This window comes from Corythoichthys intestinalis, chromosome 22 (assembly GCF_030265065.1).
Source record: "Corythoichthys intestinalis isolate RoL2023-P3 chromosome 22, ASM3026506v1, whole genome shotgun sequence".
In the NCBI taxonomy this organism is placed as follows: domain Eukaryota; kingdom Metazoa; phylum Chordata; class Actinopteri; order Syngnathiformes; family Syngnathidae; genus Corythoichthys; species Corythoichthys intestinalis.
Genome location: NC_080416.1, coordinates 5,754,449 through 5,777,668, shown reverse-complemented (window position 1 = coordinate 5,777,668; position 23,220 = coordinate 5,754,449). Strand labels below are relative to the sequence as shown.

Genomic DNA, 23,220 nt, shown 5'->3' with positions numbered 1-23,220 from the left:
TGCCAGGAATCTAATGTAGTCTAATTTTTTTTTTTGTATTGACTGTCCTAGACGTCCAGTTAGGGCTGGGCGATATGGCCTAAAGTATGTATCGCGGTAAATTGAGCAGATTTACCCCGATAACTATAAATGACGGTATACTGTGGGGCAAATAAGTATTTAGTCAACCACTAATTGTGCAAGTTCTCCCACTTGAAAATATTAAGGAGGCCTGTAATTGTCAACATGGGTAAACCTCAACCATGAGAGACAGAATGTGGAAAAAAAACGGGAAATCACATTGTTTGATTTTTAAAGAATTTATTAGCAAATCATGGTGGAAAATAAGTATTTGGTCAATACCAAAAGTTCATCTCAATACTATGTTATGTACCCTTTGTTGGTAGTAACGGAGGCCAAATGTTTTCTGTAACTCTTCACAAGCTTTTCACGCACTGTTGCTGGTATTTTGGCCCATTCCTCCATGCAGATCTCCTCTAGAGCAGTGATGTTTTGGGGTTGTCATTGGGCAACATGGACTTTCAACTCCCTCCACAGATTTTCTATGGGGTTGAGATCTGGAGACTGACTAGGCCCCTCCAGCACCTTGAAATGCTTCTTACAAAGCCACTCCTTTGTTTCCCTGGCTGTCTGTTTGGGATCATTGTCATGCTGAAAGACCCAGCCACGTCTCATCTTCAATGCCCTTGCTGACGGAAAGGGATTTTCACTTAAAATCTCTATATACATGGCCCTATTCAATCTTTCCTTTACACAGATCAGCCGTCCTGGTCCCTTTGCAGAAAAACAGCCCCAAAGCATGATATTTCCACCCCCATGCTTCACAGTGGGTATGATGTACTTCGGATGCAATTCAGTATTCTTTCTCCTCCAAACACGAGAACCTGTGTTTCTACCAAGAAGTTCTACTTTGGTTTGATCTGGACATAACACATTCTCCCAGTCCTCTTCTGGATCATCCAAATGCTCTTTAGCGAAGCGCAGACAGGCCTGGACATGTACTTTCTTCAGCAGAGGGACACGTCTGGTAGTGCAGGATTTGAGTCCCTGGCAGCGCATTGTGTTACTGATAGTAGCCTTTGTTACTGTGGTCCCAGTTCTCTGTAGGTCATTCACTAGGACCCCCCGTGTGGTTCTAGGATTTTTGCTCACCGTTCTCGTTATAATTTTGACACCACGGGGTGAGATCTTGCATGGAGCCCCAGATCGAGGGAGATTATCAGTGGTCTTGTATGTTTTCCATTTTCTAATAATCGCTCCCACAGTTGATTTCTTTACACCAAGCGTTTTACCTATTGCAGATTCAGTCTTCCCAGCCTGGTGCAGGTCTACAATTTTGTCTTTGGTGTTCTTCAACAGCTCCTTGGTCTTGGCCGTAGTGGCGTTTGGAGTGTGACTGACTGAGGTTGTGGATAGGTGCCTTATATACTGATAATGAGTCAAAACAGGTGCCATTAATACAGGTAACGAGTGGAGCTTTGTTAGACCTCGTTAGAAGAAGTTAGACCTCTTTGACAGCCAGAAATCTTGCTTGTTTGTAGGTGACCAAATACTTATTTCCCACTCTAATTTGGAAATAAATTCTTTAAAAATCTAACAATGTGATCCTCTGTTTTTTTTTTTTTTTTCCACATTCTGTCTCTCGTGGTTGATGTTTACCCATGTTGACAATTACAGGCCTCTCTAATCTTTTCAAGTAGGAGAACTTGCACAATTGGTGTTGGACTAAATACTTATTTGCCCCACTGTATAAAATTATATAACTTGAAAATCTAAATGCGTGAAATACAAATGAACTGTTTCTCGTTGATTTATATACCAGATTTCAATTTAACATATTTAAAAAATTGTACATGCAATCAAAACATTGAGTATATAAAAATTTCTTGTAAATCATAAGAATTCAAGTATGAACATTTGTAACAGCTTGTATGACTTGAACAATGTGTACAACATTATAAAAATCAGTACTACGACTGTGCAAACATGTCATTGTAACACAAATGACTTACAGTTTAAACAAAACACTTCAAACAGACAGCTTATTGTAATTGGCTGCTGTGACATAATTACTCAACACAAGTGTTTACTTCAAGGATTTTTTCCCCAGAGCATTTTCTAATTCATGCACGCACACATGCACCCCCCACACTGACGCACACACACTTTAAAGCTATAATGCTCTTTTGCCAATGAAACATTTAAGATTTTATCATGGCAGTAATGACACGGACTGAAGCAAGCACATACAGAAAAATAGCGGTGGCCATTAAACGGTCATATAGACTTCACTGTTACATCATAATTTATATTGAATGCTTTACACTCTTAAAAGATATCAAAGAAATCAGACACACACAGAGATACAGAATAACGCAACATACTAATTGCTAGATACAGTCCGTGCCCAATACACTCATTTAGTTCCGCCGTTTTGACAAGGTTAGAGCCGCTATCCGACACCATCACGTTCATTTTATAGCGTTAGCCGCTAGCGTTAGCCTGTGGCCTGGTTACCAGTAGAAAGCACCCTCTCCTGAAATCGTGAGAACCAGGGAGGAAAGCGTGTGAAAGCCTATTTGGAGGCCGCCAAGAGTCTATTTAATGTCGGGTGAAAGTTTGGCAAAGCTCCCTTAAGCCCGACTGCATCACGTTTGCTTGTAGCGATAGCAGCTAGCGTTAGCCTACCGGGCTTCTGTTTGTTTGAGTTCCTGATAATCAAGTGACTTCATACTTAAGCACACTGACTGCTTTCTTAAAGGGGAATGAACATAGCCGAACAACACACAGTCGTAGCGTGATGAAAACACTATATTTTCTTGTCTTATTAAATTACTGAATTTACCGACATGGTCAAAATTACGTCAAGTCATCGTGAAGAATTTCGGTAACGGTAAATTTTCGGTATTCTGCCCGGCTCTTCGTCCAATCCATTTGAACAAAAAAAAGAGTTCATTCGCCCCTTCCAGTCAATCAAGCACTGAAAATGAGCAACAAATGCTGATTTTTATCTCACTGACGGCTCTAGAAGTCTAGCTAGCGCCGTCAATGGCAGCCAACGAGTTAAGTAGTGTCTGAACAAGTCATGATAGCAATTACTTAGTATATTGTTATCGGTAGGGGATTGACTCATTCAGTTGGGTGTTGAAATCGGTATCAGTATCCCAAATATGGTGTCGCTACAACACTAGGCGCCAAATACACTTTTAAAATTGGTTGCAAAATAAGAGAGTGACTTAATTTTAATGTCCATTCATTGTTTTTGATGGGAACTTTGCGCCTACCAACATGGCCGCCTTTGAGATGCTAGCCAATTTTCAACTTTGGAAGATAGTACTTAGCAAAACAGTTTTTAGTTTTAAATTGTTTCCGAGATGATAGTCTACTTTCATGATCGGTCTGTTAAAATGGATTGTTCGCCAGGCAAGAAAGCTGGCACTGAAGCTTGGAGCGTTTTCGTCTAACAGTAAGTGTGTCTTGCGTCTTCTCAGGGTCCGGCGGCCTCAGCAGGTGAAAGGCGGCGAGCATCCCCACCCGTGAAGCGGCGCCAGGCCTCCCCCGCCAAAGCCGAACGGCCCTCCGGCCCCGCCCGTCCCCCATGGCGGCGCCACGGCCGGCCTCTCGCCTGTCGCTGCTGTTGGCGTTCCTGGCCTGCGCGGGGCCGGCGCGGCCCTCGCCCCCCTTGCTGCTGCGGCCCCGGGAGAGAGAGAGGGACTCGGGTGGCGTCAACATCGCCGTGGTCCACTCTGGCTCCTCCCTGCTCCCGGAGACGACAACGGCGGGGGGCGGAGAGCCGGGCCCCGCCGAAAGGGCGGTGACCGACACGGCCTCCCTGGCGGCGGTGGCGGCGGCGTCTTCGCTAGCGGCGCTGGTCGGGGAGGCGGTGATGACGCCGTCCGGGCCGGCCAACGTGATTTACTTGGCGGTCAACGAGAGCAGCCCGGGGAGCCTCCTGCTGCAGCTGTGCGAGCTGCTTGCCACCACCCCGTTGCAGGTACCCACCCGACCAACCGCGCGTGGCGGGAAAGCGCTCCGCTCACCACAAAGCCTTTCACGCCGCGTTTGTTATTAAATCACAACTCATTTGCATGTCGCCTCGGCCGCTCATTTGCATATCAAGTGCTCTCCAGCGAGCGCCGAGCTGTCAGCGTCGCTTAGCATCAATTTGCGCAGCTGGAAAGCGCGCGCCAGGTCACAAACTGCACACAACTTCTTTTCTCCTCCTTTCAACTCTTACATCGGGGAACATTGAACGGCGAGCCAAATGCCAGTTTTTCTGGATGTATTGCTTTGGCTAGTGTGCAAAAATATGACATGAGCAGTGTATGGTGCTTGCTAGACAAAAAGAAACCCATTCTTCAAAAAACTCAACTCAGCTTAATTCTAACAAACAACGTAAAACCCCATAAAGAGACTATTTTTTTTCCAACTCAATTTGAAATGTATTATTCTGAAATAAAAACACCATTTCATGACATTAACTCATTCAGCGCTAGGCATGTGCCGGTATGAGACGTTGACGGTATGATAACCTTAAGGAAAAATCCCGTGGTTTCATGGTATCGTGGTATTGCAATTATAGCTCTAAAATGTTATTTTGAGATGTATGAGTTAGAAAAAAACGTTTTTCCATTGAACATCCATCCATCATCTGCTTGCTCCGGGGTCGGGTCACGAGGGCAGCAGCTTTAACAGGGAAGCCCAGACTTCCCTTCTCCCCAGCCACTTCAACCAGCTGCTCCGGCGGGATCCCAAGGCGTTCCCAGGCCAGCTGAAAGACATACTAGTCCTTCTCAAAAAATTAGCATAGTGTGATAGTTCATCATTTTCTGTAATGTACTGATAAACATTGCACTTTCATATATTTCAGATTCATTACACACAATTGAAGCAGTTCAAGCCTTTTATTGTTTGAATATTGATGATTTTGGCAAAAAAGTCGAGAAAAACCAAAAATCACAATCTCAAAAAATTAGCATATCATGAAAAGGTACTCTAAAGAAGCTACTAACCTCATCATCTGAATCAATGAATTAACTAAAACCCCCTCCGAAAGATTCCTGAGGCTTTTAATAACTCCCAGCCTCGTTCATTACTCAAAACCGCAATTATGGGCAAGACTGCTGACCTGACTGCTGTCCAGAAGGCCATCATTGACACCCTCAAGCAAGAGGCTAAGACACAGAAAGACATTTCTGATCGAATAGGCTGTTTCCAGAGTGCTGTATCAAGGCAGCTCAGTGGGAAGGAAAAAGTGTGGCAGGAAACGCTGCACAACCAGAAGAGGTGACCGCACCCTGAGAAAGATTGTGGAGAAGGGCCGATTCCAGACCTTGGGGAACCACCGTGCACAGGCGTGTGCTGGAAATGGGCTTCAGGTGCCGTGTTCCCCAGGTCAAGCCACTTTGGAACCTGAAACAGCGGCAGAAGCGCCTGACCTGGGCTACAGAGAAGCAGCACTGGACTGTTGCTCAGTGGTCCAAAGTACTTTTTTCAGATGAAAGCAAATTTTGCATGTCATTCGGAAATCAAGGTGCCAGAGTTTGGAGGAAGACTGGGGAGAAGAAAATGCCAAAATGCGAGTTGTCCAGTGTCATGTACCCACAGTCAGTGATGGTCTGGGGTGCCATGTTAGTTGCTGGTGTTGGTCTACTGTGTTTTATGAAGGGCAGGGTCAATGCAGCTTGTTATCAGGAGATTTTGGAGCACTTCATGCTTCCATCTGCTGAAAAGCTTTATGGAGATGAAGATTTCATTTTTCAGCACAACCTGGCACCTGCTCACAGAGCCAAAACCACTGGTAAATGGTTTAGTTACCATGGCATTACTGTGTTCAATTGGCCTGCTAACTCTGACCTGAACCCCATGGAGAATGTTGCTTAAGGCCGCTATCGAAGCATCCTGGGCCTCCATAACACCTCAGCAGTGCCACAGGCTGATTGCCTCCATGCCACGCCGCACTGAAGCAGTCATTTCTGCAAAAGGATTCCCGACTAAGTATTGAGTGCATAGCTGATATAATTAATTGAAGCTTGACTTTTTTTGTATTGAAAAGCACTTTTTTGTATTGGTCCGATGAAATATGCTAATTTTTTGAGATGGGGAATTTTCTGACTTTTTTGCCAAAATCATCAATATTAAAACAATAAAAGGCTTGGACTACTTCAGTTGTGTGTAATGAATCTAAAATGTATGAAAGTCTAATGTGTATCAGTACATTACAGAAAATAATGAACTTTATCACAATCGGTGGGACATGCCTGAAACACCTCTCCAGGGAGGCATCCAGGAGGCATTCGAACCAGATGCCTGAGCCACCTCAGTTGGCTCCTCTCAACGCAGAGGAGTAGCAGCTCGACGCAGAGTCCCTCCCGGATGAGCGAGCTTCTCAGGGAGAGCCCGGACACCCTGTGGAGGAAACTCATTTCGGCTGCTTGTATCCGGGATCTTGTTCTTTCGGTCACGACCCACAGCTCGTGACCATAAGTAAGGGTAGGAACGTAGATCGACTGGTAAATCGAGTGCTTCGCTTTTCGGCTCAGCTCCTTCTTCACCACTCCGGACCGGTGCAGAGTCCGCATTACTGCAGATGCTGCACCGATCCGCCTGTCGATCTCCCGCTATCCTCACTTGTGAACAAGACCCCAAGATATTTGAACTCCTCCACTTGGGGTAAGATCTCATATCCGGCTCTGAGAGGGCACTCCCCCCTTTTCCAACTGAGGACCATGGTCTCTGATTTGGAGGTGCTGATCTTCATCCCGACCGCTTCACTCTCGGCTGCAGACCACTCCAGTGAGAGTTGGAGGTCACTGCTTGATGAAGCCAACAGCACCACATCATCTGCAAAAAGCAGAGATGGAATGCTGAGGTCACCAAAACCCCCTCAACGTTTCGGCTGTGCCTAGAAATTATGTCCATAAAAATTATGAACAGAATCGGTGACAAAGGGCAGCCTTGGCGGAGTCCAACCCTCACTGGGAACGAATTGGACTTAATGTCAGCAATGCAGACCAAGCTCTGACACCATTCGTACAGGGACCGAACAGCCCTTACCAAGGGGCTCGGTACCCCGTACTCCCGGAGCACCCCCCACAGGACTCAACAAGGCACATGGTCGAACGCCTTCTCTAGATCCACAAAACACATGTAGACTGGTTAGGCGAACTCCAATGCACCCTCAAGGGCCTTGCCAAGGGTGTATGACTAGTCCACTGTTCCACAGCTGGGACGAAAACCACACTGTTCCTCCTGATTTCGAGATTTGACTTCCCGATGGACCCTCCTCTCCAGCACCCCTGAATAGACTTTACTGGGGAGGCTGAGAAGTGTGACCCCTCTATAATTGGAACACACCCTCAGGTCCCCCTTCTTAAAAAGGGGCACCACCACCCCGGTATGCCAATCCAGAGACACTGTCCTCGATTTCCATGCATTGTTGTAGAGATGAGTCCGCCACGACGGCCCCACAACATCCAGAGCCTTTAGGAACTCCGGGGGGATCTCATTGACCCCCGGGGCCTTCCCACCGAGGAGCTTTCCAACCACTTCAGCGACTTCAACCCCATAGGTTGGAAAGCCCACCTCGGAGTCCCCAGGGTCTGCTTCCTCAAAGGAAGGCGTGTCGGTGGAATTTAGTTGAGGTCAGCGGTACCCCATCTTCACTAAACACAGTGTCCAGTCTCCATTGAACAGGATTTTTTTTTCTTCACAACATATTTTCGAATTGGAACATCAACATGAATATATGTTAAAATAAATAAATAACAACAAATAAAATAACTGAAATATTTCAACATTAGAACAAGGACCCTTGGTAATATAGAAATGGACTTTAACATAAAATCAATTTGATCATCTATTGTTTAACACATACCAATAGTACTATTAACATCAATTAGTTGAATAGTAATAGCGTGCGAGATTAAGAGAGAGTGCGTGTGTATGACTTGTATCATTATTTACGCATTATAAAAACACACACACCCAACCTCTCTCAACACAGAAAGTCGCCAGAGAAAAAAACACAGGCTGTATTATGAAAATTGCTATTTTGAACAGATGTTTAAGATGGTGGAAGACTTTACAAAAGTAGGCTAATGGTAGAGAGGAAACTAACTAGCCGTATTGGCATGCTAACTAGCCGCGTTGTCTGCCTTATTAACAAGCTTACGTTATAGTATTTGTCTTACCATCGCTAGACACACTAATCACGCTGGAGAGAATTCTCGTAGCTGGTGGAAAACGTTCATGACAGCGTTTGCTTACCTTGAATTTTGTGTAAAGTGACGGATGATGGTCATGTAAATGTGAAATCATGTTGGAGGTCCTGCCGTCCTTCCTCCTCTGAGCTGCGGCCGTCTGTTTCTTTTCGGTAGCCGAAGTACTCACATACTAGCGACTTTGTCCTTTTTGATGAGTGGGAAAAAGCTCAGGTGTAGAGTTACCGATAGACGTAGGACATAGGACATAGCAACCAGCAACAACTGGAGGAGGACACATTTTTGGGACATAAAAAATAGCTAATACCGTACTACGGTGTGATGGAAAATTTTTGTTGTTTTTAAACCATGACGTTTTGATACCACGGTAAACTTTGAAACCGGTAACCGGCACATTGCTAATTCTAATGTCTGGTGATAGAAATTTGACTAAAATGCAAAGGAAATCGAGATACGAGCGCCGTCTGGTGCTTGTCAAGCAGTAGTTTGACAGAAAAGGATGAATTCTTCAAAGAAAGCTTCGCTTGAAGCTCACAAACAATACAAAACACCACAAAAAGTAGTATATTTACCGTAATCTTCAGACTACTACTTTTTTCCCCCTACATATTGAATCATTATAGTCCAGTGCGTCTTATTTGGGTTAGTAGGCAACACATGCCCCCTAGCATGCATTGCAACGCTACAGATATAACAATCAAAGATTAATGTTCTGTGCTAATTATTTAGTCAGTTACTGTTCTAGTTGTTTAATTAATTGCTTGTTATGGTATTTAGCAACACATTATTTGACAGTAGCGTCATAAGACCTTCATAAGACGGTCATATGATATGACACTGTTATGATATGACACTATCATGGGCATTACTGAATGCTTATGACAAATGTCATTATGTGTCACTCGGCAAATTATGTTAATAACTCCATTCATGTGAAGCTGGGATCTTTTACATCCATTCAAAAGTGAGATAATTTGCCGGATAACACTAAATGACTTCTGTTATAAGCATTCATTAATGTTCATGAGTGTCATGTCATAGTTATGATTATCTAATGACAGTCTTATGTCAAATAAAGTGTTACCAAATACCATAACTAGCAATTAATGAAATGACTGGAACAGTAACTGAATAAATAATTAGCGCAGAACATGAATTTTGATTGTAATTTACATCTGTAACGCTGCATTGCATGCTAGGAGGCATTTTGGACAACAGTGTTGACAGCAGGTGGCAGCAGAGGTTGGCTGTCTCTCCCAAGGGAATAGTGATGGCCAAATGAAGCTTCTTGAAGCAATAAAGCTTAGCAGCCAATTGGCTAAAAGCTTCATGGTGGATCACTTAGTCTTATGAAAGTCGTATGATGCCGCTGTGAAATAAAGCGTTACCGGTTAATGTCTTTTATGGTATGAATATCCCTTATTACAGTGAGGACTTCTAGTCCCGTGCGGCTTATCTACGAACAAATGCTGTTTTCATGTCACATTTGGTGGGTGGCGGCTTATAATCAGGTGCGCCTTATAGTGCGAAAATTACGGTAGTCTTTAAAAAGCTTTGAAAGGTCAGAAATGTCTTTTATTCAAGAATAGATATTGTTCAAAACATTATTTGAAAGCATTTTTCTGGACACCTTTCGCTCATTGAGTTACATTGCAAAATGGTTAAATTTAGTCGGTCTAATTAACTAGATTATATCAGTTCTAAAATTAGATCATTAATATTGCAGCGCTTGCAAAGATTGACAGCGGAATGTTGCTTCAGTAAATCAGCAAACCGTCACGCTCACTTTTTTCCACCAATAGTAGTGTCATGCTGACACATCACTGCAGTGTTAAGCGACTGTAGTCCTATTGATGCTACGATACGTTTCTGTTGAGTTTTGTGCACTGCGTAGATTTTCTTGTGCACTGACGGAACATTGTTGACGAAAACAACACTGAGAAGAGCAAATTTTTTGTGTATTTTGCAGGGTTTGGTGTTTGAGGAAGAGCGGCCGCCGCCCCCCAACCGGGCCCCGCTGGCCCCCATGCTGGAGTTCATCTCGGCCCAGACGGGCGTTCCCGTGGTGGCGGTGGGCGGGGGCGCCAGCCTGGGACGGGAGCCGCAGGTACTCGCTTCATTTCCTGCAGCCTGGCCGCCAACATTTCCATGTCAATCAATTTGTGAATAATACATTAAGGAGGAAATGAAGGCGGGAGGGCCGCTTTAAGAAAAGCACAATGGAAGGTCATTAGCGTCATTGAGTGAATAAGGCTAGGTTCATACTGCAGGTGTTAATGCAGAATTCCAATTTTTTGTCATATCACGTAAGCAATACTAAAATATTGCTTATTTGGCGCACAGAAAGAAAACCGATAATTATCAGGCTTATCCTTCTCTTCATTTTATTATTTTTTTATGGCTGTGGTCAACTCCTGCGTAAAAGCTGAGTTCAAGCTAGGCGGTAACGCTAATGTACAGCTCCATCGCTGCCGTCCTCCGTCCCACTCGCTCTTTGGTGACGTAATACCTGCATGATTTCAGATTTGGGAGACTTGACAGTTCAGACCGCCGCCACATTCTGGAAAAATGTGGCCCAGATCGGATTTAAACCACATATGAATAGGAACCAGATCAGATTTGAAATGGTCCACTTCTACGCGACTTGTACCGTTGAGACCGTCAAGTTAATGCCTCACTGAAAAACATGAAAAAAATCGGATTCGTGCATTAAGACCGCGGTCGGAATCTAGCCTAAGAGATTTACAAATTTTTACGCTAAATACCAATCCAAAAAATTATTGGCTGTACCAGGAAAATGGCGAATAATGACTAATCAAATAAACTATTATGATGGTCATCGAATTATCTCGAGACGACCTAAAAATGGTTGAGTTACTCTCATTTGGAGCCAGTTTTTATAGTAAATAAAGTGTTTTTTAGTTTTTATTCATGTATTTGAATTATTTTTTGTAATCAAAAAACAAAGAAAAATCAGTTTTATTTTTATTAAAATGTATAAGACTGATTTTGATGGTTTTGTTATTGATTACCGGTATTCATTTTATTTTTGAGTTGATTTTAGCGTATTGATTTAAAAGTATAATTTGAATAAAAACAGTACTCTCATTTTTTGCAGTTTTTCTATTAATTAATGTCATTAAAAAAAGAATTTATGTATTTGTAATTTTTGTTATTAAATTAAAATTAGAAAGAGAAAAATTGTATACTGTATTTTTTTTTTTTTTTAATTTTTAGGGATGTATTTTTTATTTGTTTTCATAATTATTTTTTTTAAATAATCAGTACTCTTTAATTTTTTAATTAATTTTTTATATTTTTTTGTAATTAAAAAAACAAAGTAAAAATTTGAATTATATGCTAAGTATTTATTTCTCTAGCCCTTTATCAATTTCTAGCTAAAATGTGAAGCACTGAGTTATAGAACAGAAAATATTATGATTTATACATGCCAGTGTGTTTTTGGCAGGTCATTTTTGTTTTTGGGACGATAATATTTATTAGTTCTAGTCATATTTTAGTCATCTCAAAATGTGTGTGTCTTCGTCTAGTTTTAGTTGACATTCACTAAAAATATTTACATCTGTAAAATTCGATAGTTTTACTACAAAAAAAAAATAAATAAATAAAAAGGTTTCCAACTATTTGGAATAAACAGTGACAGACGAGCACATGTTGTAGCATCTACAAGGACAACGCGAACTTGGTGATAGTACGGACTAAGTATGAAAACAATACATTATTTTCAATTAATTATACCCACCTGGAAAAAAAAGAGTTGTCAGTTTAAGAGGACGCTCGCCACTAGCATTAGCCTAACTCTAACGCCAACACAACTGCCATGCTAATGCTACAAGTTACATTTAGTAGGTGATGAACACTTAGCACAAACATTTAAAGGCTAAAGCAACATTGCATATTCTCTCTGGTTAAGATAAGAAAACAAATCTTACCGTGTGTTCAAGCCTAGTCTGAGGACACTGATGAGTTAGGAGGGTGCAGTACATCACATGAGTGGCACAACCAGACACTGGTACGAGGCAGGCTAACTATACAACATTTTTCACTCATAGTGAACATGTGACGGAAATTATTGTGTATTTTCGTCTCGTTCTCGTTTCGTCAGACGAAAACTGGCATTTGCCTAGTTTTTAGCTCGTTATCGTCTCGTCATCGTCATGAAAAAGTGTTCGTTGATTAAATATTTTCATTTTCGTTGTCATTGATGAACACAACACTGATACATGCATACATTTATACATCGTTACAAAATCATTTGTTCAATCGGCCATCAAAATCGGACAGCTATAGATGTCCAATCCGTTCAAACTGAAAGAGCCGCCCTGCGAGTTCAAACAGATTGGACGTCAATCGCTGTCAATAGCAGCCAATGAGTTAAAATGTCATTGAAAGCAAAGAAGGGAGAGTGACGTCGTAACGCGGCGTTGGCAGGAGAGCGGCTCCATCTACCTGCAGTTCACGTGCTCCACGGCGCTGCAGCTGGAGGTCATCTTCGAGGTGCTGGAGGAGTACGACTGGACGTCCTTCTCGGTGGTGACCACGCGCCACCACGGCTACCAGGATTTCCTGGACATGGTGGAGGGCATGACCGACGGCTCCTTCATCGGCTGGGAGAGGAAAAGCGTGGTGGTCCTCAACGTCACCGACGACCCCGGCGGCGCTCGCACCAAACGTGTGCTCAAGGACAACGAGGCGCAGGTGAGATTTAATTTGCGGCAAACTCGGTTGAAAGCAATCAAGACTTCATATAGTGAAAAAGCGACTTTGTCGTACTCGGTGAAATTTTTTTCCCGATGTGAGCGCCCCAGTGGGTCATCTCCGCTGGAAGCCAATTAAACAACTTATTACCAAGAGAATGATGAGGCTTTAATAAAATAAAGATTCATTGATCACCGCCGGCGAAGGAAGTGCAAATTAAATTGATTTTTTTTCTCTAACTGCGGAAAAAAGAACTGCTGTTTCAGCTAAAGGCTGAACGGACACTATATATGTTAGATACAGTACTCGCAATTACAATAAGTACATAAATTTTGTATTGAATAAAAAACAAAATGGAAGAAAAGAATGCAACTGAAAAAAAAAAAACGAACATATTTGCAATTGGTTTTCAATTCATAACAATATAGAACTTTTTTGAAAATAGGAAAAAATGTTTTTCTTTTACAAAAAATGGCATATATAAATAGTTTTAAATTTTCTGTATTTTTATTTTATAAAAAACATTTTTATGCCTGCTTTTAGGATTTTAGACGTTTTCAGTTCACTAAAGACACTAACATTAAAGAAAAAAAAATAGATTAATACCTTTTTTTTCCCCCAAAAATATTAGTTTTATATTTTCTATATCTTTTTTTTAAATATGCTTTTTTATTCATAACATTCAAGAAAACGTTTTGTAAAATGATAATAAATTAATGCCTTTTTTAATACAAAAAATGGTATTGTTTAATATTTTTATTTAAAAAAAAAAAAAAAAAAAAAAACATTTTCACGTTTTTTTTCCCCCAATTCATACCATTAAAAAATGAACTTTTTTGAAAATTGGGAAATAACAAAAGATGACAAATTAACTCCCCCCCCCCAAATTATTTTTTAAATAGTTTAAAATTTTCTATATATATACATATTTAATCCTGCTTGTTTTTATTTTAGTATTTTAGTTTTTCAAATGAATAAATCAATAAATCACAAAAATAATAATAGTAAATCAGTACCTTTTTTTGTATGTACAAAAATGTATTTTTCAATAGTTTAATATTTTTCAAAAACATTTTTATGCCTTTTTCTATTATATAGAAGTTTTCAAATTAATAACAAAGAAAACTATTTGGAAAATAGGTAAATAACCAAAATAATATCAAATGAATACTTTTTAAGAGTTTTTAAAACATAAAATGCTATTTTTAAATAGTTTAAAATTGTTATTATATATATTTTAAACAGTTTTATGCTTGTTTTTGTTAGAATTTCCAGATTTTTAGCTGCCTTTTCAATTTAATTTTCTATATTTAGTGTTTTTTTTTTTTTTCCTTCTTAAATGAATACTACTCTTATGTGCTTATGTATTCCTTGTAATGCTTTATGTATACTTTTAAAAAGTAAATTCAGGCATCAAGGCGTTAAGCTAATGCTAGCTGTTGAAAAGATGACCCCCTTGTCCCCGAATGGGTTAAAGCAGTCGCACTGCCTGCATTCAAAGTCAGCCGCGCTAAAACTTTGATGAAACCCTTCTAAGGAATTCAAAGCAAATGAACCCCACAGAGTATATCCCACAAAATCCCGACACGTGGATCTTGGTTCTCGTCGAATTTCGCTAGCTCTATTTGCGCATCTCATTTTTTTGCGTCCTGTTACCAACCGTCCCCAAGGAAAACGTCATGCTCCTTTTTCCGCCGCGTTTATGTCATTCTCGCGAAAAGGCGGACAGATTCCCTCCCGCTGAGGTTCTGGCCTTTGATGGGAAAGCAAAGAGTGTGTCAGCGCTCCTCCGCGGGAAACGCTGTCCGCTTTCCCATGTCTCATTAGCATGGACAGTGGGGCCGTGGGGATGCTGACATCTTCTCCTTTGAGGTGCTTTGGGCTCTTTATGGAAAAGGGGGTTAAAAAAGCACAAGAAATTTGTCTCCCCGTTTTTGGAATCGGGCCCCTTTGGTGTCATATTAAATATTAGCTGAATGCACGCATACAGCTAATCGACGGGGTGAGACGTCCAATCCATTTGAAGTCTGGCAGCGAATGAACGATTAAAGATTTTACGTTTCTAAAATTAAAAAGGAATTTTTTAACAAATTTCGGTTACTATAAGACTGTCGGTTACTATAAGACTGATGACATGACAACTGTCATGAATATAAATGAGGGCTTGTGACAGATCTCATTAAGTGTCATTTAGTAAATGATGTTATATTTGATTCAATATTGAGAGTTTTTCAAATGTCTTTTGGTTGCAATTAGAGTTTAGGAACTGTTTTAGGGTAAGGACACTTACTGACATCTGTCATAACCATTCATTAATGTTCATGACGGTGTGATGTCATAAATATGATAGGCTTATGACAGAGTTCAAATAAAGCAATACTCATATTTCTCGGTTTTGTGTTATTTTTATGTTTTCATATTTTTGACGTCGAGAGAATCGTACCAAGAAAAAAAAATCAAAGAAGTAATAATACATTGAAAAAAAAAAAGCAAAAATAAAAAATTGAAAATAATTGTAAATATAACAATGACATCAAAAAGAGGAATTAAATAAATTAGGAATTTCTTATTTTAGAAATTAAATTTTTTTTTTATAAAGATGTTTTTATTCTCGTTTTTTGTTTTTGTTTTTAATTTTAGAATATCCAAATATTCTGCCATATTTAGTATCTTTCTAGAGGTCTAGAGAATTATTAAAAATGCTGAAAAATTAAAAATAATAAAAACGTAATAAGTAAAAAAAAAAATTGAAGGAAAAATAATCACTAAAAATAAGAATAAAAATCTAATTTTTGAAAAATATAAAAATGAGATAACTAGGAAGAATTATTACTAAATTTTCTATATTTTTATTCCTCACAATTTTTAATTTGAGAATTGTCAAATATTTTGCCATATTTGTCTTTTTGATTAATATTTTTATCTGCTTTCATATTTTTCCAATATTTTATGCATATTTGTTAAAAGTAAATTAAAGTAAATAGAATAGAAGTAAAGTTCATCTAGACATCTATTTGGAGGTCAAGAGAATCATTAAAAATAATAAAATAATAAATAAAAAATAACGAAAAAGTAATAATTAGTTCAAAGACAAAAGTAAAAATAGTACCTAAATGTTAAAAACAAATTTTTGAAAAAGATAAAAAGGAGCAACTAAAGGAGGAATTATATTATTATGGAAAAAAAAAAAACCCACAATAAAAAATATGTTTAAATGATATTCTATATTCTTATTTCTGTTTATTAGAATTTTCAAATATTCTGCCATATATATATATATATATATATATATATTTTTTTTTTTTTTGTATTAACACTATTTTTGTGTACGTAACGTATTCTTTCAATATTTTGTGCATATTCGTCCAAAGTAAATTCAAGCATCAAGGGGTTAACATATGGACAAAATGATCAATGAATGAATGAAATGAAAGGCAGAAGATAAACGGATGAGTAAAAATGAATAATGGATGAGCTAATCACCACCATCCTCATCGCCGTCCTCCGCCTCCTCACGTCGTTCCTTCTTTTCCTCTTTTTTTTATTCCGAAGTTTAATTGCATCTTTGAATAATTCATGGCTCGACTGTTTCACCAGCAGCAAATGAATCAAGGAGATGAAGCGCACCACTTGCAATAATGTACACACCCCTCAAACTAGGCAAAATGACTTTCCAGTCTGCTATGAGAAATGTGTTTGAGGACCACTCGTAAAGTAGTGGAAATAAAAAGCCTCCAAGGTGGCGCCCTGAGGGACGCCGCCCTCCAATTTTTCGAGCAATGCAACATTTTCCCCTCCCTCGCTTTTTAAATTTATACTCCTTATATTTCTTTAGTTTGACAGTAAACCGCAGAGTCATCCCTTTTTTTGAGGACTTACCGAGTTAAACCCGAACGCTGCGCGGTGCTTTCGAGTGTCACTCGACTCGAAACGACTCTCTCAGGCGTCATTTTGGATTTCCCGCGCAAGTGGAACCTGAATGCGTCGCCGCGCTTGGGTTTTCCGGCGGATCTGAAACAGACGTCATTCCAGGGACGAGTTACTGTGATGACTTAAGAACTTGATTGATTTTAACTGTTGCAATGCCATTGACGGGGATAAACGTCAAATCATGTTTCATTTTGCTGTGAATTTAATGGAGGTTATCACTAGTGGACGTCCAATCCATTCAAAGTGGGCGGTTGGCAGCGAATGAACGTTCATCCAAATATTCCGCCATATTTAGTACCTTTCTACGGGTCTAGAGAATTATTAAAAATACTGAAAAATTAAAAATAATGAAAAAGTAATAAGTAAAAAAAAGTGATGGGAAAATAATCACTAAAAATTAAAAAGCAAATTTTTGAAATACTGGACTGTCTCAGAAAATTAGAATACACAATATTCTAATTTTTTGAGACAGTCCTGTGTATATATACAGGACTGTCTCAGGAAATTAGAATACACAATATTCTAATTTCCTGACTGTCTCAGGAAATTAGAATATTGTGTATTCTAATTTCCTGAGACAGTCCTGTATATATACACAGGACTGTCTCAAAAAATTAGAATATTGTGTATTCTAATTTCCTGAGACAGTCCAGTATAAAAATGACATAACTAGGAAGAATTAAATTATTACTAAATTTTCAAAAAATTAAAAATATTTTTAATTTTCTATATTTTTATTCCTCGCAATTTTTGAGAATTGTCAAATATTTTTGCCACATTTGTATTTTTTATGAATATTTTTGTGTGATTTCATATTCTTCCAATATTTTATGAATATTTGTTAAAAGTAATTTAAAATAAAGTGAAAGTAAATAAAATACAAGTTCATCTAGACATCTATTTGGAGGTCAAGAGAATCATTAAAAATTGTAAAATAAGAAAAAATAACGAAAAAGTTATTGGTTCAAAGACAAAAGTAAAAATCGTAACTTAAAGTTAAAAACCAAATTTTTGAAAAATATAAAAAGGAGCAACTAGGGGAGGAATTATATTGGAAATTGAAAAAACAATAAAATATGTTTAATTAATATTCTATATTCTTATTCCTGTTTTTTGTTTTTTAATTATTTAAAATTTTCAAATATTCTGCCATATTTTTTTTTGTATAAACATTATTTTTGTGTACTTAACATATTCTCTCAATATTTTATGCATATTCATCCAAAGAACGAGGAATGAACGTTCATTCGCTGCCAACCGCCCACTTCGAATGGATTGGACGTCTAGCACTGTCATTGGCAGACAATGAGTTAATAAAGGTCATAGGTCATTAAAATAATTTAGTATTCTCTACTATTAACGAATTTACATTACGTTAAGGTAAGGTAACAACTGCCAATCCATTTTTTAAGATGAAATGTTCTTGGAGAGAGTGTAATCAAGCGAAAGTAGGAGCTCATTTATCCAGAGTGACCCCCGAATGCACCGTGAAACTGGATGTCCCGAACCTTGAATTGAATCTCATTTCCCTGAAAAGTGGAACTTGAAAGCGACGCCGATTTGAAACGCGACTATCGCTGTTTACGCAGGTGCGTCTGCTGTACTGCTCGCTGGAGGAGGCGGAGCTAGTATTCCGCGCCGCCTGGGCCTCGGGTCAGGCTGGTCCCAGTCACATGTGGTTCGCCGTGGGCCCCGCGTTGGCCGGTTTGGGTCTGGAGGGGCTGCCCAAGGCCTTGTTCTCCATCCGGCCGCAGGGGTGGAGGGACGAGCCACGCAGGTAATGGCACTTTTTTAAATCTGTTTTGATATTTAAATTTTCAACCCCTTTATAAAAACAAGTGACTAGTCATTATTTCTTCATCTAAAAAAAATGATGATCTCTCACTTTTCGCTGTTAATAAACAACCGCAAAGTAGTGTCATCCCTGCCATTTTTAACATGCTATACATTTGTTGGGAACACTTAACAGTGGTATGAAAAAGTATCTGAATCTTTTGGAATTCCTCACATTTATGCATCACCATCAAATGTGATGGGATCTTTGTCAAAATCACACAGATGTAAAATCTGTGCTTTAACTAAAACCACCTAAACGTTCATAGATTTTCATATTTTAATGAAGATAGCATGCAAACAAAGACAGAAGGGGGAGAAATGAGTACGTGAACCCTCTGCCTAAGGAAACTTAACAAATTGGTTTCAATTTAAATTAAGGCTGTCAAACGATTAATATTTTTAATCGAGTTAATTACAGCTTAGAAATTAATTACCGTAATTTTCGGACTATAGGCCGCTACTTTTTTCCCTCATTTTGAATCCTGCGGCTTCTAGTCCAGTGCGGCTTATATGTTGATTTACTTAAAGGGGGGCACAAAATATTAAATGTGATGGTTCACTTACTTATCCCCCCCCCCCCTCATTGTTTGCGTACGATCTTCATTGAAGAATGAAAACCTATAAATGTTTGGGTAGTTTTAGTTAAAGCACTGTTTTTTTCATCTGTGTGATTTTGACAAAGATCAGATCACATTTGATGGTGATTTTATGCAGAAATATGAGAAGTTCCAAAAGGTTCAGATACTTTTTCATATCACTGTATCTTATGTGGGCGTGTATGTTCACTAATAATATTTTTTACAAAAAATTTACTAAAAGGGCTGATAAGCCTCAGTTTAACGCCTCCTTTTCACAACACTAAAATAAATTGCACATGAATATCCAACAGCGCTCTGCACGGCGGAAGCTCAATAGCTATTCAACTATTTGAAGACACAAAATGACAATCATCTTCATTTTTGACCTTGAATTGAATTTTAGAAAATGTCGCTGCTTTTATAAAGAAAAAATGGCAAATTTGATTTTGTACCATGTTAACGCCTCTTCTATCAACAGTTGACTTTTCCATTCCAATAAAGCCTTATTCAACTTGACCCGGTAGCGAACCAGGGATCAGGTGCTGTTATTAACAAGATTTTTTTTACCATATCAATTTAATCCCATAAGTTAAATACGCGAATGTTTCAATATGTTTTCTTTATTTATTTTGTTTCGATGTTTCATTTTTAACAAACCAAAACAAAAAAAGATTCTACCAAAACACATTTTCCCCTCCCCAACACCAGGGGGTGCTGCAGTACCTGAGTCACCTGATTTTGAGAATCTGTCCCCGGGTTACGTTCCTAGCCTGGCGATGTAACCTGCATTTCCGCATAAATCGGCATCAACCCTTTAAGTACCCCAAGATACCCCCTGAACCTCAAAATAACTGTCCAAAAACATGTATTATACGTCATATTAATAAGATAAAGTAAAAAATAAGATACTGTGAGATACGTTGTGTTAAATGCTGTTATATTTGATGACTATTCAGAATCAGATGAAATAAAAATAAAACAGATTGGACGTCTTGGGCTGTCAATGGCAGCCAATCAGAACCATATAAAGCAGGGGTCCCCAAACTTTTTCCTGTGAGGGCCACATAACTTTTTCCTTCTCTAATGAGGGCCCGGGGTCAGTTTGTAACAGAAAACGTGTGACGATTGCAGGAGTGCCTAAATGTAAAAATTAGGGCTGTCAAACTATTCAAATTTTTTATCAAGTTAATTACAGCTTAAAAATTAATCGCAATTCAAACCATCTTTAAAATATGCCATATATTTCTGTAAATTATTGTTGGAATGGAAAGATGAGACACAAGATGGATATATACATTCAACATAAGGTACATAAGTATTGTATTTGTTTATGATAACAATAAATCAACAAGATGGCATTAACATTATTAACATTCTGTTAAAGCGATCCATGAATAGAAAGACTTGTAGTTCTTGAAAGATAAATGTTCGTACAAGTTATAGAAATTTTATCTTAAAACCCCTGTAAAGGTTTTTGTTTTGATAAAATTTGTAGAATTTTCAATCAAAAAATAAACTAGTACCCCGCCACTGTTGATGTCAATATTTACACAATGCTCATGGGTGCTTAAGCCCATAAAATCAGTCGCACCCAAGCGCCAGCAGAGAGCGACAAAACCCCAAAAAACACAAGTAGCAAGTTGACATTGCACTGTGCTGTCATTTTAATCTGTTTGAGCCGGGCATGTGCGTTAATTGCGTCAAATATTTTAAAGTGATTAAATAAAGAATTAATTACCGCCCGTTAACGCGATAATTTTGACAGCCCTAGTAAAAATGTATTGTTTTTCAGAAAGCCACAATCAAATAACCCTTTCTGAATTCTTCACGGAACAAAAGTAAATAAAATAAAAATAATAATATAATATAATATAATACAATATAATAATAACTAGGGCTGTCAAACGATTAAAATTTTTAATCGAGTTAATTACAGCTTAAAAATTAATCGTAATTAATCGCAATTCAAATCATCTATAAAATATGCCATATTTTTCTGTAAATTATATATTCTGTAAAATAAATTGTTGGAATGGAAAGATAAGACACAAGATGGATATATACATTCAACATACGGTACATAAGGACTGTAGTGGGCATTTCACTCTACTGTCATTTAAATCTGTCTATGCTGTCCTCACTCCGAAGTGTCTACTTTTTCCAAAGCTAGACAGCTAGTGAACGACGCCTTAATAATCAGACTTCTTCCTTTTTCATCTGATTTATTAATAAAATGGCCTCAAACCATTCTCCTCTTTAGACCTTCGTAAAACTACAAAAAAAAGTACACAAGCATTGCATTAGCAACAACGTTAGCTTAGCACGCTATACAGGTTCACTAAACATAAACAAAAAGTGTCTCATACAAAAAATATAACATTTAGCTTACTAACATAATATGTACATTCTTTACAACAACCATAGTTACGGACAAATCTTGGCCAAGGATCATATAAGCACAACATTATCAGTCCGAGACGTAGTGCAGCCATATTGAACTGGCAAGAAAACAATAAATCATGTCGCAAAGCGACCACAAGAGTTCGCTGTTAGACAGCACAAAAAGCCTTGCTGTAAAACTTACCAAAAGGCAGAATGCTGTCTGAGCGGGACATGTGCGTTAATTGCGTCAAATATTTTAACGTGATTAATTTAAAAAATTAATTACCGCCCGTTAACGCGATAATTTTGACAGCCCTAATGATAACACTATTAATTAAATAGATAATAACCAAATAACCCTCTCTGGGTTCTTCACAGAAGAAAGCCAGGAAATAAATAACACTATTGAAAAAAAATATATATATATATTTTTTTTTGTTCAGGGGGCCGGACCAAATGTGGCCGGCCCGCGGGCCGTATTTTGGGGACCCCTGATATAAAGGGTTAAAAAAAATATTTTTATTTGACCAAAACATACATTCTACGCAAATTTAATCCAATTGTTCAGTGTTTTTTTTTTTTTTTGTCAGTGTAAAATGTAATTAATCAAATAAGACCATTATTTAAATGAAGGTTGTTTTGTTTTCCCACCCCTCCCCAACCTCATTTCCATCTCATTTTTAAATGTAAATTTAAACGTGGCCCCGGAGCGCCACGCGCGACTACTCCAACGCGCGGAGCTCAGCAAAGTACAGTCACGGAGACGATTGTTTACAGCGGCGCCTTCAATTGCCGGATGACTGGTCGCCTGTCGTGCTTTTAAAAAAACATGAGTGGGGGCGGCCCCCGTCGCCGAATAAACACAACGTGAGGAGAAACAACACAGTTTTTGTTTCATTTTTATTTTCTTCCCGTGGCGTTCCCAGCGAGGCTGAATGATGCGCGGCTTCACGTGTGACCCTGGTTTACCGCGGGGAAGATTAAACTTTAACGCGTTGGAATTCAAACGCACGTTGGCAGCGAGACAGGTGAAAGAAAGCATGGGTTATTGAGCGTAAAACTGCAAATGGCACTTTCAGAAGGAAATAATAGAAGCTAATGTTGATTGTTGCTGACTAGGGCTACCACTGTTAATCGAGTAGCCCAAAGCTGACATGTGATCATAACGATTGATAAAAATTTTGATCGTCCAATAATTATTTCAAGGCATTATTGACCTTTTTTTTTTTTTTTTTTTTTTTTTTTTTTTTGCAACAACGACAAACGCACATAAACAGGATGTGCTCGTAATTACTAATTAGCAAGTGGTAAGGAACATCATTCCCACAGCATCTGAAGGCAGCAAAAGACTGTCTATGTGTCTACAGTGGTATGAAAAAGTATCTGAACCTTTTGGAATTTCTCACATTTCTGCATAAAACCACCATCAAATGTGATCTGATCTTTGTCAAAATCACACAGATGAAAAAGCAGTGTCTGCTTTAACTAAAACCACCCAAACATTTATAGGTTGTCATATTTTAATGAGGATAGTAGGCAAACAATGACAGAAA

The 23,220-nt window shown here is 38.7% G+C and overlaps 1 protein-coding gene across 1 annotated transcript in view; it reads left to right on the top strand.

Moving 5' to 3' along the window:
- The window catches only part of grin2da (glutamate receptor, ionotropic, N-methyl D-aspartate 2D, a), a 143,039-nt gene that overhangs the window by 48,252 nt on the left and 71,567 nt on the right, over window positions 1–23,220 (top strand). The window contains exons 2-5 of the mRNA XM_057828206.1: window positions 3,492–3,994; window positions 10,192–10,329; window positions 12,675–12,941; window positions 18,461–18,648. Of these exons, the coding sequence (XP_057684189.1) occupies window positions 3,599–3,994; window positions 10,192–10,329; window positions 12,675–12,941; window positions 18,461–18,648 (989 nt within the window). The 5' untranslated portion in view covers window positions 3,492–3,598. The remainder of the gene's footprint in view (window positions 1–3,491; window positions 3,995–10,191; window positions 10,330–12,674; window positions 12,942–18,460; window positions 18,649–23,220) is intronic.